Source organism: Ictidomys tridecemlineatus, chromosome 2, assembly GCF_052094955.1.
Source record: "Ictidomys tridecemlineatus isolate mIctTri1 chromosome 2, mIctTri1.hap1, whole genome shotgun sequence".
Taxonomy (NCBI): Eukaryota; Metazoa; Chordata; class Mammalia; order Rodentia; family Sciuridae; genus Ictidomys; species Ictidomys tridecemlineatus.
In genome coordinates this window covers 179345954-179373182 of record NC_135478.1, presented here as the reverse complement: position 1 = coordinate 179373182, position 27229 = coordinate 179345954, and the positions used below count along the sequence as shown (strand labels likewise).

At 40.3% G+C, this 27229-nt stretch overlaps 1 protein-coding gene across 1 annotated transcript in view; it reads left to right on the top strand.

Annotated features, from left to right (window-relative positions):
• Snd1 (staphylococcal nuclease and tudor domain containing 1) overlaps positions 1 to 27229 on the top strand; it is a 410467-nt gene that overhangs the window by 65459 nt on the left and 317779 nt on the right. Inside the window, exon 10 of the mRNA XM_005319414.4 lies at positions 1609 to 1722. Coding sequence (XP_005319471.1) covers positions 1609 to 1722 — 114 coding nt within the window. The remainder of the gene's footprint in view (positions 1 to 1608; positions 1723 to 27229) is intronic.

The following is a 27229-nucleotide window of genomic DNA, read 5'->3' as shown; positions in this document are numbered from 1 at the left end:
TCTGTTTGATAGCACTTGGCTCCTGCCACTTCCTGTTGTGCATAATTTCTCACTTGTTTTTGTTTTTTGCTTTCTTCAGATTATTTCTTAAAGCATTCTTTGTTTTTGGTTTGTGGTTGGCTGGTTCTATGGGAAAAGGTAGAGAATAGCTGTTATTGGAGGAGTCTGTAAGTAAATGGCTGTATTTTGTGCTAAAAGATGCTAAAAGCTCTTACTTAGGTCTTCCCTGGGCACCGAGGTTCACATCTGTAATCCCACTGACTTGTTTGGCTGAGGTAGGAGGATCACAAGGTCAGGGCCAGCCTAAGCAATTTAGCAAGACCCTGTCTCAAAAATTATGAAAAAGGAGTGGGGATACAGCTCATGATAGACCAACATGGATGAAACCTGGGTTCAATTCCTAATATCTTTAAAAAAAAAAAAAAATCTTGGGCCTTCCAGGAAATAGAGAGGCCTCCTTTAAGATACTTCCCAGTGTGACATTATGGCAAAGAAGTGTCTAGCTGCTTTTGTGTCGTGCATAAAAGAGAAAGGAAATTTTGCCAGTCTACTCTCACTGTGTGGCTGCTGACCCTATAGTTTGTTCAGCCACCTGGTGGTTCCTGATGGGCCCTGATTGAAGCACAGAAGAGTTTGATTTTTATTCTGCAGATGCAGTAGATAGTGACAGTGTTTGTAGTCAGCAGCTAGCTACCTTGTAGCAAAGTATTGCTTGCAAAAATACCAAACAGCCTTGAAACAACAGGGTCTGAATATAATTGAGTGAATTGTAGACTGCTGACTGTATTATGGGTTCTGGTTGTAATCTTGTTGTGGCACTACCCCTGTTTGAATGGAATTTTATTCTGCACACATTGGGTGGAATGTTCTAATAACCTTCACAGAGGAATATTTGTGCTTTTGCCTTTCAAATATATTCTTGTAGTCCATACTTAAAAGTTAATCTTTTCTGTTAAGAGTGTGGGTACAACATTAATGATTTTGGTTTCCACAACAGAGAAGTCCATAGTAGCGTTCTGGAAAAAAGGTGGCTTAAGTAGCTGAGGAATTATCTTAGTAATTTAATGTTTCTGCCTGTGCGATTAATAGCTAAGCATCTCCTTTCCCATGCCGAGATGACAGTTCTTTTTGTCCTTTACTTGCCTTTGATTTTTTGCCTCTGTTGGGCCATTTTTTTCTCATCTAGTGCTGGTATCTTTTTCTAATCCAACCCTTGCCTCTTCTCCTAGATTCATATTGAGATAGGGATTTTGATTTTAGTTTAAAACCTGTTTCAAGGAAAATCTTCAATAACATGTAGGGACTGGATTTCCAGTTCTTAAGCTTTATAGATAACCACATGTCTTGGTTAGGGCAAAAGATAAAAAGGATTGACCATCTTTGTGAATGATATAGATTCTGTCTTGCTAAGAAATCATTGTAAAGTCTCCGGGAACTGATAATTATAGCAATTTTCTCTGAGTTTGCTAACGATGAAGGATGATATTAGATCTTCCCGAAATGGCTGTCGATCTTATTTTCTGCCTATGACTATGGTGGGCCTTGCTCCTAGATGTGTGGAGTAGACATTGAAAACCAGTGTGAACATTTTTGCCTTCTTGTCTTCAGGTGATGCAGGTTCTGAATGCTGATGCTATTGTTGTGAAGCTGAACTCAGGAGATTACAAGACAATTCACCTGTCTAGCATTCGACCACCGAGGCTGGAAGGGGAGAACACACAGGTGAGAAAATGCAAGCGCCAAGCCTCTGTGCCAAAACTAAAGGGAAGAAGCTAGAGAATCAATTAAATGGTACATATATGTGAGAATGCAAAAGGACAAGTATTTTTAAATCCCAAAAGTAGTATTTCCTGATATTCTCAGACTGGTTTCCATTGGGCAAGCCTTCACATCTTCTGAAACATTTAGGATGGACACTATTGGCTTCTCCTGAGGGGGCTTGAGAGCAATTAGAATTGGGATATATGAGATGGCAAGATACCAAGATCTGATTTGGAGATCAGATTTGGAGGAGAAACTATCTCATTCATCTATGAGGTAGTAGAGCTTATTTCTGCTGGTTATTTTAATTTGATAATTCCTTAAGAGTTTTGTTTTAGAAAGAAATGGATCTTTGTGTATATATATTCTCTGGGATCACCTAAATGTTTTGCAAGTGGTAACTATAATTAGTTAACACTATTTTGTGCTACTTGTTGAATCTTTTGGCTGAATGTGTGCTTTGCTAACTAACATGTATGACTTGGGTCTGTTAGTTTTGAGATACTACACTTTGAATGAAAACTCTTAGGAGTTAGTAGTCAGCATGTAGCTTGTCAGTTTTTTTTCTGTTTTAAATTTTGTAGTTATTTTCTTTCCAAGTTGTGAGAGATTGAGGATAAGGAATGAGGTTGAACATTTTCTTAGGTTTGGTACATCTGTTTTACAGACATTGTTTGCACTCCTGTTACCTCTGGTAACTACAGTATCTTTCTTCACTATTTATGGGACTAGGTCTTTGGTGAGAGCCACCAGACTCATTATTTGGACAGTTTTCTGAAATTAAATATCGTGATTGAAGTCAGTGCTGTTGACTCTCTCTTTTTATTTTATCCCCTTTTGTAGTTCTAAAGATGTAAAATTAGCTTTTCCAATGTTTTGCACATATACATGTCATGGTGCATTCACAAGTTGAAATTCATACCCTGTTTTCATTTATGTGAGAGTTTATAGACAGCCCATAAGAGTAAAATAAAAATATCATGATTGTCTTTTGAATCAGATCATGCATAAAAACACATCCAGGATGGGTGATTTGAATGTCTGGCCAATCAGTTCATTCTCTTTTTTTTTTTTTCTCTATAGAGGAGACAATTTAATGCAGCAAACAGTATTGTGATAAGGTTGAGAATTTAAATGCATGAAAGCCTAGAAATGCCAAAATGAGGTTTTTTCAGTAACTGTAGCTGTGCCTCATTGCACAGAGTAAATATACATCTCCAATTTTATCAGTATTGGGAGTAGTCCACAATTCTGCATCTGTGCCCTACAGTTGGAATTCAGGTTCCCACAGCAACCACAACTTTGAAATTCTTGAACGTTAATTTTTGTGCCTGCATCATCAGCCAAAGCATTATGTTAATGTAGACTATGTAGCTGAATTTTAAGCAGTCTTAGGAGGGCAAGGGGTGGTCTTTGTAGCTTAGGTAGGGTGATTGCAGGGTTTTCAAAGAAAAACCTAACCCACTGAGAATTTTAAGTTTTTCTAGGATTTTGTTGAAGCTCCTCAGTGAGTGAAAGATGGATTTCCCTTAACCTAAAGGCTGATGAGAAGTTGTTGGAATATATTTCCTAATTTGGGCAGGACCTTGATTATATAATTTGTGTTCCCTACTGAGGTGGGTTACCTCTTTTTTCTTTTGTTTTGGTATTCTCTCCTGAGAGCATACTCCATTTTTAAAAAGTTTGAAGTAAGGCTTAGCTATAACAGTCTATAACATACGGCTTTTGAGGGAAATAAGAATGATTTCCATTATTTGTTCATTAGTGTACTGCAGGGTCCCATAAGAAATAAGGTAATATAATACACCTTCAATACGATGGTGGAGGGCACCCTGGAGAACCCAGATGTGGTGGGTGGACTGGAAGGTTTTCTAGAACAACTACTATACATTGAAGTACTCAAGTTAGCAAGTGGGAGGGAGGGTACTTCAGGCAGCACTGTCTGGTAGATCCATGAAGTGAGCCACGTAGGCCAGACTGTTTTGTTACTTAAAATTTTCAAGTAGCTTCATTTAAAAACTTTATTAACATTACCTTTCATATATTTTATTTGACTTAGCATATCCAAAATATCATTTCAACATTTAATGAATGTTAAAACATTAATGAGATAGTTCCCCCCCCCCCGCGCCTTTTTAAAAACTAAGTCTTTGAAATCTCTTGTGTATTTTATACTTGTTCCATATCTCAATTCCTTCTAGCATGTTTCAAGGACTCAAAAGCTACATAAGCATAGTGGCTACTGTTGTGGACAGCACAGTTCTAGAAATTCCCAAGTTCAGCTCGTAATCAACCAGTACTTTCATTTATGTCATGGGCTGTGGAGAAAAAAGTTCCAGTTCAGGGAGAGTGCATTATCTGGGAAGGTTTCTTTGTGGAAGTGACATTTAACTCCTGAAGGATGTTTAGAACTAGCTAGGTGAAAGTATGGGAAAACATGACCCGGCAAGCAGCCATGACAATAATTGGGTGAATTTTGGGGACTCGAGACATATGCCCATTGTGGATGATGGTGTGTGACTGGTATGTCACCTTGTGACATGAAATTTTAGGGCCAGATAATAATATGTCCTGTAAACATCTCAGAATACTCAGGAAGGGAGAGAGAATGTGGGCCATATAATGAACTGCAAGTAATTTTGTACAACTAAATAGAATATAGTTTAACATTAGGGATTGGTAAGAAATGGACTTGGTAATCAGTCAGGGGCCATGTGTTGAAATCTTTCTATGCCAGGCCTTTTAGGTTTTGAAGAATTTTAAACCAGGAAATGGCATGTTTGGATTTAAGAACTCTTGTGTTGGTGGTTTGAATTCATAAGATATGAAAGTAATTTGCATTTGTACAAGAAGGTCATAACAGATCAAAACTGATCTGCAGCAAGGAGTTCTGGTTTTTCTTTTGATAAGCCTTCATTGACCATGGCCCTGGGGGAGAATGGTGTGATGCTTGAGAACTGTGGGTGTTGTGCCAGTGCTTCCTCTTCACACTAGAGGATTCAGAGTACTTGCCTTTCTGCTTTTCCAAAGGGCTCATAATTTGTGAGTATAAGATTCTCCTCTAGGGGCTGGGGTTATAGCTGAGTGGTAGAGTGCTTGCCTAGCATGTGCGAGACACTGGGATCAACCCTCCGCACCACATAAAAATAAGTACATAAAATAAAGTTATTGTGGCCATCTACAACTAAAAATGTTACAAACAAAAAAGATTCTCCTCTATGCTTAATTTAAAGTTAACAGAGATTTATAATGTGGGTGTAGGAAGAAAGATCACCTGAGATCCCAGTGTGGCTATAACCATATACATGGAAAGAGTTGGCATTAGGCATCCCCTTGGAGTCGTGGGTTTCTGGTTTCCCTTACTGCGTCCCATCTGTTCTTGTGGCTACAAGGGGGCCCAATCAAGTGTTCAAGGCAGAGATGTTAGGGCCAAGACCTCTGTTAGCTCATATGGCATCTTTCTGCAAATTAGAGAAGGGTGTCCCCTCCTCCAGGGAGCCTCACATTAGGGCACTTGGTAAATGGAACGGAGGTGCATGTCAGTTTCTATTCTGTTTGTCTCTTTGGCCTGGTGCCCTCATGAAAGACATAGCTCGCTGAAAACAGGTGCTTGCCCTAGTTATGATAGGGCTGGTAGAACCTCCAAGGAAAATGTTGGAGGGTATGTTTTGGTTATTGGAAATGATGCAGAAACATAGGGTGCTTGAAGATTATTTGGAGATAAAGATATGTGATGGATGGTGTGGATTGTGAAACAAACAATTGGGAGATTACTTTCTAATTATTGGGTGTTTTTTAGGGGTCATTGGCTTTGAAATGGAGCAAAATATAACCTGATAGCTTTTATGGTATTGGAGCATTTTCTAAACCAAAGAGCCAAGTGGGAGAGGGTGCAGATTAAGGAATTGGAGGAGATTAGGTAAAGAAGGGGATCTTCAGCATGATCACCCTCAAGCGCAGGCAGATGGTATGCAGAGATTCCCGCTGTGGGAAAGGCCTCCCTATGAACTCCTAGATGAGGACCTAATGGGGCTTGCCTTTCAAGAAAGCAGTGAGGATATTCTTTTAGTTTCTCTTCCTTATGCCCTAAAAACTCTAGTAGCCTATCATCAACTAATATAGATCTGTGAGACATCTATAAATTTGGGGGATAATAGGGCAAATTGGATTTTTCTGTTTGGCCCACAAAGACAGGTTCATTTCTCTTAAATTATACAGGAAGACAAGGTTTTGCCCAAGGCTAACTGTATACTTCTTCTCCCCCTTTTGGGTTATTTTCTAATTGGAGCCAGAGAAAGTACTTGGACAAAACACTGATCAAAGGAGTAGTTCTCACCAGGGCACCTACTTTCCAGTGTTACCTAAGATTTGCAGGTAGTTTCTGACCCTTTGTGTTGATGGAAAATATAATGGAAGAGTTCCAAGCAGGAGTGTGCGGTATTTCCCTCAGAGGATTCTAGTGGGATGTGTCAGGTGGTGTTTATCGTTTCTAGATTACTTAGGGTGAATCCATTGTGGACTCTTGGACGTTTGCTCCTTCAGGCTGAAAGCAGTGGGGAACACTCACATGTGGTGCTCTTGTGAACCCAGACATGCATCAGGGTTTCTCTAAAGGAAGGGCTTGTTTTATCCAGTTGTTTGCCATAAAGAAATAAGTGCTAAGTCTTGGAGAAAGGCTATGGGTTTTCTGAGCTTCTGCCTTGAAGGAGGTAGCACATTGTGCAATCTCAGGACTTCCTAGGGAGCGCTTGGCTTTGATCTGAAACTGGAAAGCCTAGTGCTCTATTGCCCAGGGCTGCTGTGGACTTTGTGTTACACTTAGAGTGTTAATGACAAAGGAAACAGCCCCTAGGCATCTGATGAAGGGGCTGACTTATTCCCCCATGAAGTCTGCTCTGGCAGTGCTATTATAGTTGGTAAAGAGATACTGGAGCTGAAATTTACCTTGAAAACAGGTACATAATTTACCCAACCCCCAAATGTTTAGTGTTGAAAGTTTGCTTTCAGCTGCAGGGCCTTTTCTCAAACTCCTTTCTCCCCTCCTTGCTCCTTTCTTCCCTTCTCTCTCTGGCTCTGTGTCTATTTCTGTGTGCCATCTCCCCTGCCCCCTCCAGTAGTTGAGTTTAGTGCTCTGGGGGGTGTGGATGTCATCTCCTCTTGCCCTGTGGGCCCCCCCCCCCCCAGTCTGGTGCTATCAATGCCTATTCAGTTTCATTCACCCTGTCTTTCAGCCTCCTCCCTATGAACTCACTCGAACTCACAAAGGTTCTTTCACCCCAGGGCCTCTAAATATTCAGACCTGGGCACTAAAGAACTCGATTTATTAAAGCTGCAATCTGCCCCATCTCCCTGAGTCCTTCATTTTTGGGAGTTGTCTCCTAGGCCTGGGTTTCCTGAGCAGGCAGTTGGTAGAGAGAGGAGCTGTAGGTAGGTGCATTATCAGTGATGCCCTGGGATTCTTCAGGGCTTTTTGTAAGAGGCAAGGCTGCTTCGGATTCTGATAACTCCATTCCTTGTACAGGGCCCCAGGGTGCTTTGCCATTTAGGTATGTTTAAAAGCACTTCTCAACCTATTCCCTCTAGTTTAGATTTCTGAAAGCAAGATGACTGGTCCCTCTGGACCCTCAGGCAGACGATGCTGCCACTGAACGAATACCAACAAAAAGCTGTGGGGTTGGAAGTCCCTAAGTAAAGTAGGGGCAAACCAATAAACCTCCTGACTGTGATCATTCACTTGTGACTAGAGCATAAGGCAAATAGCAAATTAGAGAGGGACTCTAGCTTGGCATTAAGGACCTTGGAGAAAAGCAAAGGCTCTTTGAAATGGATATAGCATTTCACCGGTTTCCAATGGAGAGATTTGGGGACTGCAGCAATGTGATCAAAAGACATAGAATATGTCAGGGCTGGCAGTGGCATTCTGTACCAGTTTCATATTTGTTTGATCTGAGTATTTTTGAGTCGAACACTTGAAATCTCCTTTGTTAGAAGACAGAAAAAAATTACTATTAGGAGATTATGGGTGGGTCTTTGCTCACCTATTTAAGATTCTAGAATGTGTTTGTCCTGTTTTCTAAGATTAAAATCTAAGTGCCATCACTTAAAATATCCCTGTGACCTGCTCTTTAGCTGGAGAGGTCACTGGGGCCAAGCCTGACTCCTTGTGATGAGGTCAAGACATTGAGTATCTAGATAGATAGCACTTTCCTAAAAAGTATATTCCACTGATCCTTTTAAGTGAATTTTAAACTGGAGAAGACAGCATGTGCCTATCTTGTTGCCATTTGATTTGCTTTCTTTTTCCTATTATAAATTATATTTCCTTTAGTTCTATATCCGCTTCCCATTATCTTGCTTCTCTCTTTCAAATAATTTTTGTGGGATTTTAACAATCTCCTAGTGGGTCTTGGTGGTTAATCCTCTGAACCTTGTGCATTTACCTCTTTCAATCCATCTCTCTCTTTCTTCTGTTCCTTTAATCATCACTATCACACAATTCTACATTTTTTCATTTATCTAAATCTTCCTTGTGCTGTATGTTCATATTTCTTGCCTCTTCTCAGTCCTCCGAGCTGCAGTAATTCTCTGTTGTTTCTGGAATTGATGGCACCATCATATTCCTGTGACCATCTAACATCCTTGCTGTTCTAGGGCAACTGTCTTTCTTCACAGCCCCTTGAGGCCCGAGACTTCCATACACATAGTCTTTCCCTTCTCCATCACATCCTGTAAGTACTGTTTATTTATGTGCACACCTACTTGCCATTGTGAAGTCTCAAGTCTGCTGAGGCCAGGAGTGGTATGGTTATATCATTGTCGTAGCCCCTTTCAGAATTTTGCAGAGGGCTGTGAGTACATTAGGCATTTTTCAAGTGTTTAAAATCGAACTATCTGCTGAGGTATCAGAACTAGTTCCATATATTGCCTTTGAGTGGGCAGCCATTTTGCCACCTCACCCAAATCCACATCTCATCTCCTTGATTGCTTTATAACGCCATATTAGCTGGTGCCAGTGTCCTGGTGTCTAATAGTCCAAGGAGAGAGATTCTGCACTCTTGTTTTTTTCTGCTTCCGAATTGGATTGCTAGTTTTGCTGGCTTGGACACACATAGTGTTCTGTAGCACTTCTTCTTTCCCACTCCCAGTTTACTAGTTGCTGCCATTGCGTTGACTAACCCTGCCTCTCCTCATGGTGGTGTTCTTCATAATGTATCTTATAGCACAGCACAGATTGGGCTCAGTCCAACAGAGGGATTAATTTCAGGGTTTTAAGTGCCTTTGAAGATTGGTCCCCAGTTGGTTTTGTTTTAGCACCTTTACTATTATTCAGGCTTTTCTGAATATCTTCCTTTCATAGTAGTTTGTGTATTTTGATTCGTTGAAGTGTTTATGTGGACTTTTTTACTTAGGGCTATATGTTTTTTCCCCTCCTGTGGTCGACCTTGTTGGTTGTCAGATTATTTCTTTGCTGGAACTAATTTTAAAATCAATTAGAGAGCTTTCCCTTCATCTTTCTCTCTTTATTTATGAGACACTGATTGCAGAGCTACCTACACTGTGTTTAGATAAATTACTTTTTTAAAAATTTTTTATTTTGCATAACATTTATATTCAAGGCAAGTTTAGTGCAGTCAGCCAGTGCTTTGCATTTTTTTGCAGGCCAGGGCTGTAGGTTTCATTCCTTGGTGGGCTAATTAGCTTTGGACTGGGAGAATTTTGTTCAGTTCAAAAACCACACATTTAAGTTCCTCATGTATTATAGGCCCTTATGGTTCTGGGAACTTATTTTTATTAGTAAGGTGTTTATAGATTTAGGGACTAATGTCTGATCCTGACCAGCGGGTGTTGAGGCCAGCAGGTGAACTTTAGATGGGATGATGGATTATGGAGAAGACAGCGTTGGTTCATGCTACTGTTTCAGCAAAGGCTTTTCAGAACTCAGACTAGAAGGGGAAGCTGAAGGACACAGATGCTTGCTTTTTTCCCTAGCAAATGACAGGCCTATTGCTTAGGCATATTTTTGATGTCACTTTTCATTTCAGCCTTTCTTTGAAAATCTGAGGCCAATTTATGGGTAGTTCACAGTCTTACAGTTCTTAATCTATCCTCTACTGTATACCTGCCTGTTTTGGGCTGTAGATGTCTTTGCCTGGTTCAGTATCTTACTGGTGGCAAATGGGTATGGTACTATTTCTAATAGAGATTCTAAGTAGAATCTCTGTGCAGTGTGGCTTGAAGACATTTTCTGGAGACTTTGTTTTCCCTATCTTTTCATTTCTCTGCTATAATATAATTAGTTTTGTAATTCCCTTCATCTTTGTTTCACTGTGTTGGCTCTGAGTGAGACTAAAGAATATACCCTTTATGTGGGGGAATCTGTTGCATTTTTGGGTTTAGATGTTGGCTGCCAGAATTTGGTGGCTTCTGCTGAACTGATGATTCTGGAGACATCCACATTGGATGCCTATAGTTTCTAATTTCTGCCTTTAAATATCCTCCCCACCCCCCTTCTGCCTTTTTCCCTCTCCTCTACTCAGTTTAATTTTTCTGGGTCAAGTAAATTTCTCATTTCTTCAGATCTGTTGCTATCTAGCTGCCTAGCACATAGTTGATACTTGAGTAATTGTTATATAATGTCTCACTGCATTCTCATTGGCCAGCTTTATTCCTTGTTCATAACTTTAAGGGTGCAGGATGGGCAGGGTACACTTGGTGGTCCGATTCTTCCACTGGACTGTTCCCTGGACATTTTTCTCATCATTATCAGCAAGACTGGGAGGAAGTCTGGACTCTCATTTTGTAAGGTGAGCTGCAATTAGGAAACAGCCACATTCTTATTCATATGGAGCTCCCTTTAGCATCTGCTTCTCCAGCTGGAGGGGCTTGTTTTAGACTGACAAGCTTGCAAGAGCTGTAGGTGGAGCTGTGTGGAGGGCTGCTGATGTGCCACGTGCCTAGGGCTCCCTTTTCAGCCTCTGCTTCCTCAGGCTCTGGCTTGAGGCCCAGCCCCTGTGGATGTGGTGCCCGCCCTGTTCTTATTGGACCCTCTTTACCTTTTACTGCAGCTGCTGCTGCGAGGGAGTGCACTGTGTTCTGCATGGCAGAATTGGCAGACAGTGCCGTTTGCTGGTCTGGCCATTGGGACATCCAAAATTATTAGGCCAGTTTGTACTTTAAGAAGAGAGAGACTTGACATCACTCAAAGCAGCTTATTCTATTCATTTCTTCTTCCTTATGAAGAGGAAAGAAGTTATCCCAGTGCTTTGCTATTTCTTTCAGTGTATATTAAGCCACCAGCTCAGGATTTTTCTCAGGAAAATATCTAAAGTTCCTTGCTGCCACATGAGCCAGGTTTGAGCCCTAATCTGGTTTGCCTTAGCAGTTTGCTCAGGGTGGCCGTCTCCTTGCTTTTAAATTTTGTGGCCTCGCTTCTCTTTCTCTTACCCACTTCTAGTCCTCTTACAAAAGTTACTGGTTCCTTCAGCCTGGACACTCCTGTTTGCATTCCAAGTTATGGTTCTTTAGGACTGGGTAATAGCAGAATTCAGGGAGATGTAGGCTCCTTGGTTGAGAAGCCATCAAGCTCTTTCAGTTTGTAACGTTTGGGCCCATTGTTATGAGTCGATATCTACCAGGTATTGCAGGACAATCATTGGGCAATTGAAGAGATAATGTCTCAATCCTGAAAGATTTACTTTAGTCCCATGGGACCCCATATTGTCGATGGAAGATGACAGACTGAAAATTCAGAGTAATAAAATCCCACATCCTTTCATATCGCACCTGTGTCACCTAGTAAGAAAAGAAGACTGAAAGCTGAAGCTGATTGTGCTCAAGTGTCTCTCTTTGTCTAGGAATATACTCAAATGGGCTCTGGTGGGACCATGCTCTCTTCATGCCCTTGTGTCCACCTCAGAGCTGGTGAATTGGGAGATTTGTGGCCCCATTCTGCCTTCCTTTCCCCACTTCCTGATTCTCAAAAGTTTTGCTTTTTTGCTTTGTGTTTTGATTTGCAAATATTTCTGACTTGTAAGAGTCTAGATATGTGCTCTTGCTACTTTTGTTTTCATTTAGATTTATTTGAATCCCCTTCCCTATCCTGCTCTGTGACTCCTTGTACTTCTACCTTCCCTCCTGGAGTACAGAGGGAGTTTGTAAACATTGATTTGAATTAGGGTCATTCCTGGCCAACACAATTTGGTCATTCTGTTTCTTGTTACTGTAGACCTTACAAAGGAGCTTATTGCTACCCTGTCTCTCCCTTGTTTTGTGTTGCTCTTAAAATCTTTTTGTGCTGCGTTTTGGATGCTGTGTGAGTCTGCAAATGAATGAGTGCTTAGTATTGTTGAAATTGACTGTTGCCCTTTAGGGGTCTTGCTGTGGGTTCAGCTAGAAAGAGTGGCATCTTGAACCTGAATTCACTACTTAAAACATGGACAAAACTACGTTGTTCTCTCTAGTTTTATTGAACAGCATCATTTAATCTGTTTATTAAATGCAGCCATGTTCTCAAAAGCTATATTTATCTAACTTAAGACCAATATTCTTCTGAACCTGGAATATCTCATATCAGTTGATGTCTCAATTGGTAAAATCTCTAAATCTGTATCTCAAATTTCAAAGATACTGATTTGAAGAAGCCCCCCTCACCATTGCTGGGGAGTCTTGCCTTTAAACGAGTCAGCATGGGTGGCAGGGCTTTCTCATTCTGGCTTGTTTGTGATGTCAAGTTTCAGTCTTGGAGTTTATCATTAATGGTGAGAGGTTCAAAACTCCTCTCTTTGAGAGACTGCCAGGTTTACTTTTTTGGTGTTGTGGGAGGAAGCAGGCCTTCAACAATTGCCTCTCCAGATACATTTTTTGGTTTCTTCTTCCCTTGTTAGGATTAATACAAGAGACCGAGAAAGTTACTTAGTTCTCTTTCCCTTTTTCGCTGTTGACACTGTCTTTTTTTCCTAATTGTAATGTGCTGGTCTGGTTACTTCAGGGATATGAAGCCTCTTGTGGTAGTAGAGGTAACTGATCTTCTTAATTCAGCATGAGACTTGGAGTACATAAAATCATCAGGAAGCAGTTTTGATTCCCATATACATACTTACATACAGTTGGCCTTTTGTATCCAAGGATTCCATGAATTGGAATTATTTTTTTGAGAAAAAAATTTGTGTGTTTATTAGAAATGTATAGGCTTTTTCCTTCTTTTTCTTCTTCCCCCGCCCCCTTCTTTCTGTTGGGATGTTGAATATCGAATCTCAGGTTCTTGCACATGCTAGACCAGTGCTTTACCACTGAGCTATATCTCTAGCCCCAGAGTTTTTTTTTTCTTCTTCTTCTTCTTCTTCCCCCATGTCATTTATTCCTTGAGCAATGGGAATGCAAATACAATGCCATTTTTGTATAAGGGGTTTGAGCATCTGGAGACTTTGTTATCTGCAGGGAGGTCCTGGAACCAGTCGTTTGTGGATAAACTGAGGGATCTTTTAGCATCAAGAACTGACTTGAAGTTCTGAAGCTGGAGAATGAGGACTCATTGCTATTTCTGGCTCCTATTTGACCTTGGTATATCTCTCTTTTACCTCTGTCCCTTTCCCTGCTAGGAAAATGATGCTCATATGTACACTTCTGAGGTATCCCCTAATGCCAGGTTCTACAAGGGCAAATCATTTGATTGTTAACTGTTAGATTCACTGCAAATATGGCTGCCCGACATTATTGCTTCTCATTTGCGACAAATGAGCTGCAAGCCTTCTGGGTTTACACAGGACTACTCTGAGGACAAAGATTAAGTGGATCTCTGTTGGTTCCATATATTTTGATTGAACAGCAGAGTTGCAGTGTGTATTCGGGGTCTGCCACTGACTGCCTGTGCCTTGTCTTGTAATTTCTCTTCCTTCTCTTCTAAACCCTAGCCAGATGCATATCCTTGTGTCCTTTGGTTCTCACAATGAACTACTTCTGGTCTAAAGTAGAAGCCAGGTCAGTTTTTCTTAGGGTGTAGTTCCTAAGCTATTTGTGTGACGATCACTCTGATTGGAGCCTGGACTGTTCATTTTTGACAACTGCCAGGCACTTCAGCTTGAGAACCACTGTTTTAGGTTGTTGCTCTTAGGAGTGGAAGTGTTAGGGACTTCTTACCAAAACTATCTTTCCAGGATTTTGTCTCTGATGTGCCATTTTTCTTAGCCAGATTTAGATGCAATGATATCTCTGCTGTTTCCTGTGTGAACCCCCAGGTCGCAGAGGATTCTACCTAATGGAGACAGGAGAATTCTTCTTCAGAGGCCAAGGCTCTGTAGGGGAGAGTAGAGTTTCTTAGGGTTCATAACCTGCTATTTAAGCTGATGCTGAGGTGGCATGGTATTTGTGACTTCCAGGATGAATTTCACTTTTTGATTACAAGAGAGAGTCTTTGAAGTGGTGCCTTGTTGCATCAGGGTTCATACCTCTTGTGCAATTCTACTATCTGAGTTGCGTATAACAGAGAATAGAGTATAGGTTAAGGAATGAGCTTGCCTCTGGCATGTACAAGAAACCTTTCAATGGTTGGGAGAAAATGCAGTGTCTAGAGAGAAGTCAGCAGTTCAGGACATAGCCCCGCAAATCCTCAGGTGCCTCCTGAATAGTGATTGGTGCACAAAAGGAGGCCATGCAGGGTACGCGTTAGGCTGTGGCTCTGTATTAAGACTGAGGAGGAGGGAACTTGTCCTTTGTTAAGGGCTCACTGTAGGTTTTCTGCTCAGTTCTGTTCAGGACCAGCTCTGAGCCCTACAGGCTGAGAAATATGGACTGTTAGACTGATGAACTGATTTATGCTAAATAAATACACAAAGATGTGATTTAAAAGTCAGTTTGTGGTTTTATTAATTTATGATGCGAATTCCAACTGCCAGATAGACAAGAATGTTCTGATGAGCCAAGGGCATTCTCTTTCTTGTGGAGGAAGTTTGTTTATTATTTATAGCATCTGAAGAAAAGAGGTGGCTAGACACTGAAAAACGCTGTGGCAACACTGGGTACCTGCATGGCCCAGGCAGGGCACAAGGCCCTGGACATCTTATTTAATCCTTCCCCATTCCAGTTATACAAGTGAGGAAACAGAGGTTTGGGGTGATTCTGTAATTTGTTCACAGTCTCTTCTCTGCTAAATGGAGGAACTGGGATTTTAATTACTTCCGAATGTGCTGCATGAACTTGGATGTTGCTAGAGTGGGTTGGTGGCCCTTTCCACTATTGGGTAGACTTCCGCATACTCCTGTTTTTCAGAATTCCTGAATCTGCCAGAACCTTAACTGCTTTTCTTCATTATTGCAATATGTACTTTCTTGTTTCAACATTTTTACAAAATTAAAATGTTTCCTGCAACCATTTTTGGAGGCACCATGATTTATTTTACTGTAGTTTATTTTTCTAATGGGTATTTAACCCCATAAGTGGATCCACTCTTTCGCCCTCCCCCCCACATACACACACACGTGTGTGTATGTGTGTGTATATATATGTGTGTGTGTGTGTGTGTGTGTGTGTGTGTGTGTGTGTGTGTGTATACACACAACATTCTCCTTTTTTTTTTGCAGTGCTGGGAATTGAATCTAGAGACTTGTGCATTCTAGGCAAGTACTTTACCACTGAGCTATCTCCCCAGTCCACTGTATCTCTTTAAATAATCTTTTCTCCTGTGCGAAGTTTTCCTAGCAATAATTTCACTGTTTAGAACAGTCAGACTAATAACCTATGAAGAAATTGGATTCTCCTTTTTAAACAGTCTTAACGCTAGTCATTTTTGTGCAGGTTCCTGAGCCCTGTGTTTCTAGACAGTTCATTATCAGTTTAATTTCATTCTTCTCATACATTAGCTCATATTAGATATGTGGCTTGTGTTTTGGCGTTCATCTTTACATTTCTCTATTTTCGAATATTTTTCCTGATTACAAATGTACCATTTGTTTTATAGATTTGGGAAAGTTTAAGGAAGAAAATATAAATTACTCAAATCCCATTACCCAGAGGCAGTATCACCACTGTTAATTTCTCTTGGCCTTTTCACCAGCTTCCCTGGTCATGTTTTGTAATAGTTGTGCAGCTTTTAATAATATGGACATACTATAATTTATTTATTCAGTTCCCAGCTATTTTTGGAGATATAAATTATCTTCAATTTTTATCATTATATCTTTTCTTAAAATGAAAATTTGCCTTATAGTAGAAAGTCTGAGCAGTTCCATTCAGATCAGAGGTAGCCCTTGGGCAAGTTATGCTGCAGTCCACCATAGAACATTCTTACCACGGATACATTCCCAGAGGAGCTGATATTTAGTCCTGCTGGCAGTATAGTCTCTAATCACCTAATTCCTTATCTATTTGTGTTATTTAGAAGTAGGCTGGGATCCAAGTCCCTTGTGTTTTGTTGCCAAACTGGCTCCCTCCCTTGCCAATAGCTAAACTTGCTGCTTTTGATATAAAGGGTAGAGGACATAGGTAAGTCTCCTAGAGTCCTTGGCTCTTTTTTAGCTGTTCTGCCTGGGAGACTTGCTAAGATGCTTACATGGGAATGCAAGTTCCCTGGTGGCAGCTTCCTGAGTGCACCTGCAGTTTGCTTTGTTCTGGTCCATGTGCTGCTCTGTCAGGTACTAGCACAAAGCAATGTGCTTATGTTTGCACAATTACACGGTGGATTATTGCACCCCATCGTGATAGAAACATTTGCTCCCACATAAGTGTATATAAAGCAATTATATTTAATTAACGTGAAATAGCAGTAGTGACCAGTAGGTAGAAAATAACCAGCCACTGTGTCTAGTTTAAAGAAATATAGTACACCTCTGCCTTGAGGAAGAGGAGGATGCAACCGGTTCAGGGGAGCAGGGATTGAGGCACATGCAGGTCCACATGGCCCTTCTGTCTGCATATGGAACCTGAACATTGTCCACACAATCTTGTTTGATCTCAAGTGGTGTGGTATTTACAAGGAGTGACGGCTTACGTTGTTGAGGGACTCCATAATTTAAAGTTTGATCTCAAATATACTATAAGGCAAGAAGACAGCCATGGGTCAATGCAGACCCCAGCACAAGGTACTATTTATGTTCCTTGCCACTTGGCAGTTTGGCTGCTGCTTCTTCACTGGCTTTACTCGTTTGATGCCTCAAGAATAGAGCACATACTATAATAATCCAACCCAGAAGTTACAGTAACTCTCTGTGTGGTTAACATGCATATTGCATAATTAGAAGATACTCTCAGATTCTCTACAGTGTTCACATGCTCAATTTTGTCTTCCTGTCTCAGGTTATTTTTATGTGCATACTTGAAGGCTCAGTGTTTGCTATAGTCACATGCCCCATGGCTAAGGACTGGCACCTTGATTACTTCCAGCACCTTCTTTGAGCCATTGGCCATCTGGCTGTGGTCTTGCCTTCAAAAGATTGTTTTTCTGAAGGCTCAGCTCTTTATCTGAGTGAAGTCCAGTCTGTAGGAGGGGTAAGAGCCTTGGAGGAAGGTTGTATTTACCTACTGTTTTTGTCTTCAGGTCTTTTTCTTATCTCTCTTCCCTCAGAAAAGATCAGTTCATCACATAAACATGGTCCAGGGAACCTAGGAGACCAGAAGAGGATGGAGGGATAAGAGTTGGGCTATCACGGGGCTGGGATTGTGGCTCAGCGGTAGAGCGCTCGTCTAGAACGGGCAGGACCCAGGTTCAATCCTCAGCACCACATAAAAATAAAGGCATTGTGTTGTATCCATCTATACCTAAAAATATAATAAATGTTTAAAAAAAAAAGAGTTGGGCTATCAGACTCTGGCTTGTTGTGGGTAGTCACTTGTGTGACCCATGGGTGGTCTCCCACTCTTTTCTTCCCACCTCCTGTAGCTTCCTCCCTGTCCTCTTCCTGGCTCTGGAATGTTCCCTGTAGGAGCTAGGAGAGGGCTTTGGAAGGGCACTCACAGGGTTAGTTGTTTTTGATAAACAGGAAATGTGAGTGGAGATATTTTAATTTGTGCGCAGGTGTGTAGCTTGGAGCAACATTGGCTCCCTCTGGTTCCATTCTGATGAAAAGAGCAGTGGGTTTGTGCTGAAATGTATCTGCAATTTCAGGAAGGGAAAGGATGAATTCAGGGTTGGGGATCATTTAGATATACCATCTTGTTTCTATGGGTCCTTCTCTGTGGTTCTGAAGAAGAAATTGGTATCTTGGTCATTTGAAAAGTAATTTTTGCTCATAGATTCCCTGCCACACTTGAGTAAGTTTTGGAAAGTATAATATTTTACCCAAATTCCATTAAATACTAGGTGCTCTTTCTATATTCCCTGTACTGTTCTTTTACTGATTAGCAAACTATTTATGTGAACTCAGAAGGCTAATTTATTTATTTCATTATCCTTTTTAATATCTTGCTTCTCCCCAGTGCTAGGTGCTTTCTGAGGCCCAGACAACTTCCATGATTTTTTCAGTGATAATCATCTGGCCTCCCTTGGCCTGCATCCTCAAGGGGTTGCTTGGAGGTTTCCTGGCTTTAATGAAGCCTCTGGCTGTTCCACACCATGGGTGGATGGTAATAAATTTATTGAAAATATCCTCACCAAGGGACAGTGTAACTCATGTGAGGGTGTAAGGCAGATTAGTAGCTAAGACTCAGCAGGAACAGCCACAGAAAGATGTAGAAATGAAAATGCCACATATCAAACTGGACTTGATCCTTTTGCTCTGGAAGCCCCTTTCTTGTCCTGAGTCTGAGGGTTTCAGACGAGGTTAAATTCCTGGCCAAAGTGCTCCAGACATTCATAATCACCTGGCTCTGTCTGGGCAAGAGATCAGGCAGTTGCTGATGAACTTCGTCTCTTGAGAGATAGTTCTGGAAATAGCAGGTCTTTTGACCCATGTCTTTAAGACTGAGTCAAAAAAAAAAAAAAGTCTGATCAGAAGAGAGCCTTTGGGTGGAGAGACACCATTGGAATAGTGTTTCTTACTCCTTTATCCTGTTCTTGTCAGTGTAAAACAGCTACACATCCTCCTTGTAAGCCTGTGCTCAGGTTGTTCTCTATAATTAAATTCTTGTTGCCTGTAAGCATACATCTCAGGTATTGTTTTAAAGTTCACAGCAAAACAGATTTCTTTATTCTGTTCTGAGGGTAACTGGCAACATTTGTTTGTAATGGACACCCCCCCCTTCTGTGTGTGTGTGTGTGTGTGTGTGTGTGTGTGTGTGTGTGTGTGTGTTTATTTGAGGGGTGTATCTGGCTTTCATTCATCAAGCATCTATTAAATGGATAGGCTAACATAAAAGCGACTTTCCTTAGAAAGTAGAAAGTAGCCTGGGTATCTTTTAAACATTTTTATGTGTTGATCATGGAATGGAAAGCACACACAACTTGGAATGCAAAAGAAGACTAATGAGAGACAAAGCCATGAACTCATCAGTGTCTCTACTCTATTAAATTAGAGCCCATGATACGTAGTAACTCATCTGTGGATTGGGGAACAGAATCTATTATTGCCTGCCTTGGGTCTGCATGGGCTGCAGTGTGACTCAATCAGAAGAAAAATACAGAGGGAAAAAATGTTAAGTGTTGATGCTTTTAATTCCGAGGTTAAAGTCCTTGGGTGTACATCAGAATCACCTATGGAGTTCTTAATCAGCATACCTGCTTGACCCTGGTCTGCCCAATCAGAATTCTCAAGGGTAGGCCCTAGGTAACTTCTCCCCTACCCTCCCAAGAGCTCCTCAGCTATTTGTGATGTGTAACAATGGTTGAGACCTACTTTCTTGTCTGTTCTGGGTGACTGTGGTAGCAGTGGAGATCTGGTGGGATGGATACTGGGTTGGGCAGGTGGTCTATGATTGAAAGTGATGACATCTAGTCCAAAGAAAATCTTGTAGATGCAAATATTGTTTAATTTGCTTTAAGAATTGTATGAAGTAATCATCTTCTCTTTGGGGGGGGAATTTTCACTTATTCAATAATAAAGACATCATAGCCATTCATTTCTTAAATGACAAGTTTAAATATTTCCCTTCTGGAAAACTTTTTAAAGGATTATTATCTGTCCTCTCTCTGGAAGTAGGGAGAGAAAATCATTAACATTGTAATAGTACCTGCTTTCTCTTTTTCATCCTACAAACTTGGACAAGTAGGTGCTTTAAAAGCCATAATGTGGCCTGATTTAAGGAACTTATCAGGGAAGTTTTGTTCTCCCTTGAATACCTGTAACACAGCTAGTATTCTTAGGTGTGTATTAGTATTCCTGCACTTGATTTGTCCTATATACAGTTAACTTTCTCAAGAATAGGGGCTTTTAAAATATTGAATGAATTCTTTTGGCTTTAGCCTGTACAAATTGTCTCCTTGAAATGCCCCTTTCCCTTGTCCTTTACCTGCTTGCTTTTTTGTTTGCTTGCTTTTCTTAAAAACATTATCTTTTATAGCATTTCCTAAAAATTGCCTGGGAAACTTTTAAACAACAAAAAATATACAAATACCTAGTCCTCAACCAGTGAGTGGAGCATAGGCATTGTTGTGTCACAGGTGAGTGTGAATCTCTAATGGGATGCAGACCACAGTGTCCAGTGTTGCTTGGCTGTGTGTCCCTCTACCAACCCTTATTCTGTTTCCTCATTCTTTACTAACATGGCCCTCCTTTGTTTATCTATTATGTCCCCCATGAGAGAACTAGTCCTCTTCTGTGGGTGACTTTTAATGGGCCCCTCTTGTTACAATGGAATACAAACTTTGCTCTATGTATGTATATATGTGTGTATGTATGTATGTATGTATCTATCTATCTGTGTATCTATGTATCTATGTATCTATGTATCTATCTATGGTACTGGGGATTGAATTCAGGGGCACTCAACCACTGAGCAACAACCCCAGCTCTATTTTGTATTTTATTTAGAGACAGGATCTCACAGAGTTGCTTACCACCTTGCTTTTGCTGAGGCTGGCTTTTGAACTCATGATCATCCCGCTTCAGCCTCCTGAGCTGCTAGAATTATAGGCATGCACCACCGTGCCAGGCCAAACTTTGCTTTGAATAGGACAACACAGTGTTCTTTTCAGTTTTTTTGGTGGGGTAACTCAGATGTTTTTAAAGCCTCATTATTAATCCCTATAGTGTTCCCTGGAGTCAGGTAAGGTTTCCTTGAGAAACCTTGAGTTTACTGGGCTGTGTATATCTTGTTTTCAACTCAAATATGTGCCCTATGGGGTTGGACAGGTACCCAGAATGCCTTTCTGGTAACCTGAGCAGGAAGACTCAACACCTAACTTCTCTTGGGCAGAAGGTCAGTTCTGTAAGGACCTCAGGTATTCTTTTTAAACTTTGATGAAGAAATCCACTTGATGGGCAGCTGATGGCTGGATATGGGTAGTCTTAGATGGAGGATGTTGTAATGTTAGGGTTAGTGTGACAGAGTGGCATGAAAACTGGACTGATCCAAGGCGGAAGCAACGAGACCAGAGGACAACATTTGCTATTAGATGTGTCTTTGGCTGATGTTTAAATTACATCAAATTAAAGGGTATTTCTCATTCTCCATTGTGGTGTCACCAAAGGGCAGAATTAGTGTCATTTTCAGCAGCTTTGAGTTTCTGGAGCTGTCAGTCTCCCTGACACTAGGGATAGTAGTTCAGTGAGTCTTTCCCCTTCTGAAAAGAAAAGAAATGTCTCAGTCTGTTGTGGGAGAGTGAGCATTCCAGGTCCAGTGAAGCCTACCCATCTTGTTTTTTTCTATAACACTCTTCTCCTGCTTTTTAATCTGGATTAAAAATTTCCTATTCAATTTTATCAAAATAGGGCAGAAGGTGATAAGGTATGGCAGGAAGTGTGGCAAGCACCCTGTATCTTTGTTTGTATGAAGTGCTCCTCAAAAATGAATCCTCGGAAAGTTCTAAATGGTTTAGTTCATCCAATAGTTACCTAGTCCTGGCTCTGAACAATATACTGTTTGGGGGCAAGGAGGCAAACCAAGGTATGCAAAATGAAGTTCTCCTACCCTCATCAGAAATTTACAGTCGTGTGGTGGGACCAGCTCAGGCACACATTCATGAAGGCAGTATACAGTGTTTGCCGGGAGGGACACAATCCAAGCATGTATGGATCCAAAGAGAGACCTTACCTTTGATTTGTCTTTGACCACTTAGATCCGGATGTTCCTGCTTGTATCTCCTGTGAAGTCCTCTTGAGAGATTTTTTGTCATGGCATAGGTTGTGGAGGTAACATGCTGACTCCTCCTCCCCCCATCCATTTTTTCCTTGCTTCAGGGATTTCTGCTTTTTTTATTTTAACCCCTTTCGATCCCCAGTATTATAGAACCAGTCTCATATTTAAACTAACAAACTTTTTTGTTGGAGACTGAGAGAGAACTTGACACCAGGGATGGAACTGAATTGTGGCTGGTTCAAACCTTAGTTGAGGTGCTGATCATTTGGTGTATGTTTGAATGTTTTACATTTGAAGAGATTCCTTTGCAGTGTACAGGGACCTCAGGATGCAAGGTGTTTTCCCTTGAAACTCTGATTTTTTTACCTAGACATTTTGTGAAGGCCACTCCTCAGGCAGCCCTTGTCATTTGCTGAATGTCAGCAAGCATTTACTGCCAGGGTGGAAGGTGATGCCTTTACTTTCTAGCAAAATAGCCCCCGGCCTTTTGGTAGCACTACATTTAAAGGTCAGTATCCTCTCTCTCCTTCTCTTGCCTGTTCTGTCCTCACTGTCATCTATATAATCTATATCTGCTTGAAGCTGCTTCTGTAAAAAGCACTGGAGCAGTGTTTTAAAGAGATTAGTTTCAATAAGTTGGAAGGTACCAGTTTTGATGGCAAGTTTCAGATGATCACTTTGTTTCTTAGGAGGAAGTTCAAGATTTATGGTTTTGGAGAAAGTAGTGGTGATCTGGTTTTCTAAGTGGAGCATTTCAACTGCTTCTGATACCTCCTGCCCTCAGGCCTTGTCCTCAGGACCACCCAGATCCAAAATACACACTTTTTTTTTTTTTTTTTTTTTTTTTAAAGACAGGTTCTTGCTAAGTTGCTGAAGTAGGCTTCAAACTTAAAAGCCTCCTGACTCACTAGGATTCAGGTGTGTGCTACTGTGTTCCTATAGGGGATTGTTTTTGACTTGGATCCTGTATACCTATCATTCTTAGACTTTTCCTCAGTTTAAGCATAGTGTAATTTTGAGTAGTTTTCTTAATGAAATTAGCCAAGGCAATCATGGTGGTTTTAGTTATAGGATTCTAAACTGCTATTGAGGTCCCATTTAATTTCCCAGGCTTGCACCTGTCTTTTAGCAACTGGCATGTAAATTGCACATAGATACAAATATTTTTCAAATGTGTAATGATGCTAGTTTTAATGAAGAACCTAGAGTTGCCATAAAAACCTTTTTAAAATTAAGTTTGTATGTGGTGATTTTTAATGATAGTAGATTATAATATATCTTTCATGATGGTGATTAAGTTGAAAGTTTAGTCAAACATCTGTTTATTTAGGAAAGTGATCATGAATATTCTCTTTGCAATTAACATTGATTTGGAGAAGATCTATATTTATAATTAATAGATATTGAAGGTGTGCTAAATATATTTATGCTCCTGTTCATTGCTGTTTCTTCCGTGTTTTCATGCACTCTGTTCTTACTGGTGGACTTAAAGACATTCTCTGCTTATGTTTACTTTCCTTTATGAATGTACATTGTGATTAAAAAAGAAACTAACCAGTATAATCTGATACAATACTTGCTAAATAAGTCATTTTTTTATACTTGTACTACATTAATGCTTGGTCAAGGTTCTAACCTTGTTGCAAATGCAGTGAGCTTGAAGTAATTCTCTTGCTGATTGGTCACTTATTTCTGTCTTTTGGGCTGCCCTACACAGAACATTTTGAACTGGGCCATCATTCTATGATGATGTGCTCATTTTCTCTTAGCTTACCTGTGCTTTCTATCAAATCACTGTGTGCAATTAACTTTTCCTTTTATTTCTCTCAAGAAAATAATGTAGTTGCTAAAATTTTTTTTTGTTAAATGATAATCTTTAACCTTGGTCATTTTGCCCTAAATTTAGGAGTATAAGCATGGAAAGAGAAATGATTTTGGGGGAGTGCGCAAGATAAAATAAGTAGTGAGAAGAGGAAATTTGGAGCTATAACAAATACTCTTGTTGTAAGACACACCTGCAGCTCCCCTGGATGCTCAGGGGCTTGGAGCAAGCTATAAGATAACTATACCTGTGACTAAGTATTTAACTGCATTGTCTTGTTTACATCTTAAAAATGATATGATCCCTGAGCAAGAGTTCTTATTTATTTTACACTTCTGATATGTTTGTAAAATGATAGGAATATTCATTTTTAAGATCCTTAAACTATATAAAAATAATGCTGCTAACGCCTTAAACATCCTTGGTAAATAGAGACTCAGAGGCAGCAGTACTGTTTGAGCATTCAGGAAAGGAAGGAAATAAGGACACTGATTCAGTTTTCGAGTGAGTTTGTTTGTTTATTTTGTAGATAGTTTTAAGGATGTTGCCATGTCTTATTTTCAAAATTTTACTAGTTGGGTTAACAGACTCTTCCTGAGCAGTATGACTGCCCTCACACGATGTCAGTGTCTCTTGAGATGATGTAGATAGACATCTTGTTAGCACTAGGGAAAGTGACTGTTCATGAGTAATACATGCTTCTCGGTCTCCTTCCTGGAGCTGCCACAAAGTTACCTAAAAGTAATTTTATCTTCTTTTGATCACTGAATATTTCCATCATAGACTTAGTGAGTTGGTAAAAACCCTCCCCACTCCTGACACCTGTGTAGTCTGATACAGAACTGACTTCAGTGATAGTCATGGGTGGCCTGGATGGTCTTAACTGTCCAACTGGCGTGGGGGTAACCACACTAAGGAAATCTCCATCATAGACCCTGAATTCAGCTGTCTGGTTGTTTGTACTGCTTCTTCAGATGCTTAGAAAGCTTTAAGACCGTTTTGGAGTAGTTAGCACTTTGATCTGCTGAGGATGCTGAGATTGTGTGCACACCTGTGAATGGCAGTGTTGTGTTACCCAGCAGCACCAGTGGAGAAACATGAGGAGTATGTATCTGAGGCGAATGGACATGGTGAGAACTCCTTTTTTCTTGATTTCATGGCAGTCTCTGCCTGATATTATCAAGCATTGTAATTTTAAAAGTACTTTTAAAAAAAATGCAATGTGGCTTTGACCATATTGTTGTGTTATAGAAGTAGGCAGAGTTCGTAATTTAATTTTTCTTACCAGAGCAAGTTAAAAACTTCTTTCAGCTCTTTTCTGCCTGCTAAACCAGTTTTTGAGCCCTAACCCTTGTGGTCTTACATTCATTTCCATAACAATGGGTTGTTGTGCCTCAAACTCTAGGAATTATGATATGAGATACGATTGAATAGCAGGAGCCAATGAATTCTTAAATGAGAAATCTGTTCGTAATGTTACAGACTTATCAGAGGAGGGCATGAGAGATGGAAAGGAAGAATGGGAATATAGATACCCTGCTGGTGAAGTGAAACCTTCCCAGTTTTTTGGACCTTATCTTATTGGGAGATATTTCAAATTGCTGTATGTGGCTAGCCTTTTCTTACTAACTCCTTTCCCTCTTTTAACACTTATCATTTGAATTTTGTGGTGTCCTAGGCCAGAAAACCCATGTCTGGTGCTTCTAGTACAAAATTACCTATTTATAACCTTGCTTTTGTGACTTATTGATGCTTAATCCCTGGTCCCCTTCTGTCCATGGTAATGACTGGCTGCTTTGAGCCTGTGGCCTGCATTTGTGGCCAAACAAGGCTGCTAACATTCTGTGGTAACCACCTATAGTCAGCCTACGCTAATATGCTTGACTGTGTTCAACATGGCTTGGTGACGAGGTGTTCTGTACTTTTTTGCTAGCACATTTGTTTTTTCATTTTTGGATTTGAGTTGTTAAAGTAACTTTTCAACTCATTTGAGCCTTGAGAATAAATAAATAAGTACCCTGTGAATGACTTTGTGTTTGGTACATATAAAGAACTTTTTGATTGTGTATGTGTTACTGTCTAGGGGTCTTGGGTTTGTTGTCTCTATTCAAAAAAAAAATGAATTGAAGAACAGAGGACACAAAATAGCAGACAAATAGAGATTTATTGCAAGTAATAGTAGCAGACTTCTGAAAAGAATCAGCCCCAGAGCCAGGAGTCCTTTAGAGAAGTTTTGGGTTGTTCTTTTTATGGTTTCTTTTTCTTCTCTCCTCTTCATGTTCTCTTTTTTAGTGTTCCTCCATGTCAACACATCTATTTTAGTTTGTCTATTGGTTCCTCCACTTAGGTGGACAAGTATAGAAGTGCCTGAGCAATCCAGTCCCTCTCTTGTATCCATGAGCACCTTTATCAAACAGGAAGTTGACCTCATTGGAAGACCTTTTCTATGCTTCTTTGGGCTGGATCTGCCCTTGACTTCCTGACTCACCATCTTGGCCCCTGGCTGATTACGCCCTTCTACATCTCCCTCATATGTGGAGGATGTTGGTTGTAGGGTGAAAAATTATGTATAGAAATTAAGGAAATTGTGATTTGCAAGGCTTCTTTCTAGGTTGTCTAAGGTTTTTTTTTAATATTTAATTTTTATTTATAGGTGGACACAATATCTTTATTTTATTTTTTGTGGTACTGAGGATTGAACCCAGTGCCTCACACATACTAAGCGAGTGCTCTACCTCTGAGCCACAACCCCAGCCCTGTCCAAGGTTTTGAATGTGCATATATCTCTGTTTCTTTGAAAACTATAGACATGCCCTATCATTAAATGGGTTATCCAAGGCCTTAGGTCCTACTCTTTGGATATAAGTAGCACGTGTGGCTGTAGAAAGGACTCCCTAAATGTAGGATTACTGATGGCAATTTCTACCCTTGTCTCTGAGGAACCATGGAATTAAACTGCTTCTGCTTCTACATTCTACTCATGTTGGTCACCAACATTTGTTCTAACATGGGAAATTATAACAATGCATAGTTTTGTTCAAGGCTCAGAAGGTATTGTGGGAATTGTCATTGGGTGTTGAGGGATACTTCTTTTGAGAATGGGTCATCTAGATATTAATGCTTTTCTCTAGCTATAGTCTTTGGAAAGCCGAGTCAGAGAGTCTGAAATCTTCATGTGTAACCTGGAAGATCGTTTAGAAAAATAATTTTTTCTTTACAGTATGTTAGTTAGTTATGTCATATTTGACAACACTGAACATGAACACTTAGAGGAAATGACTCTGGTTTGGTTAGGCCCACAGCATAGTTTTTTTCATATAAGAACTAATTTTTTAGGACTCTGGTAGTAATTTTTAGCAATGCTTTAGCTAAAGACAAACTGTGCCTTTTCATTACCAATTTCACCATATTGTATTGTCACTTACATGGATTCTTGCCTTTTATTTGACTAATGGAGGAACATTCTACAGAAGAAAACAGGCGAAA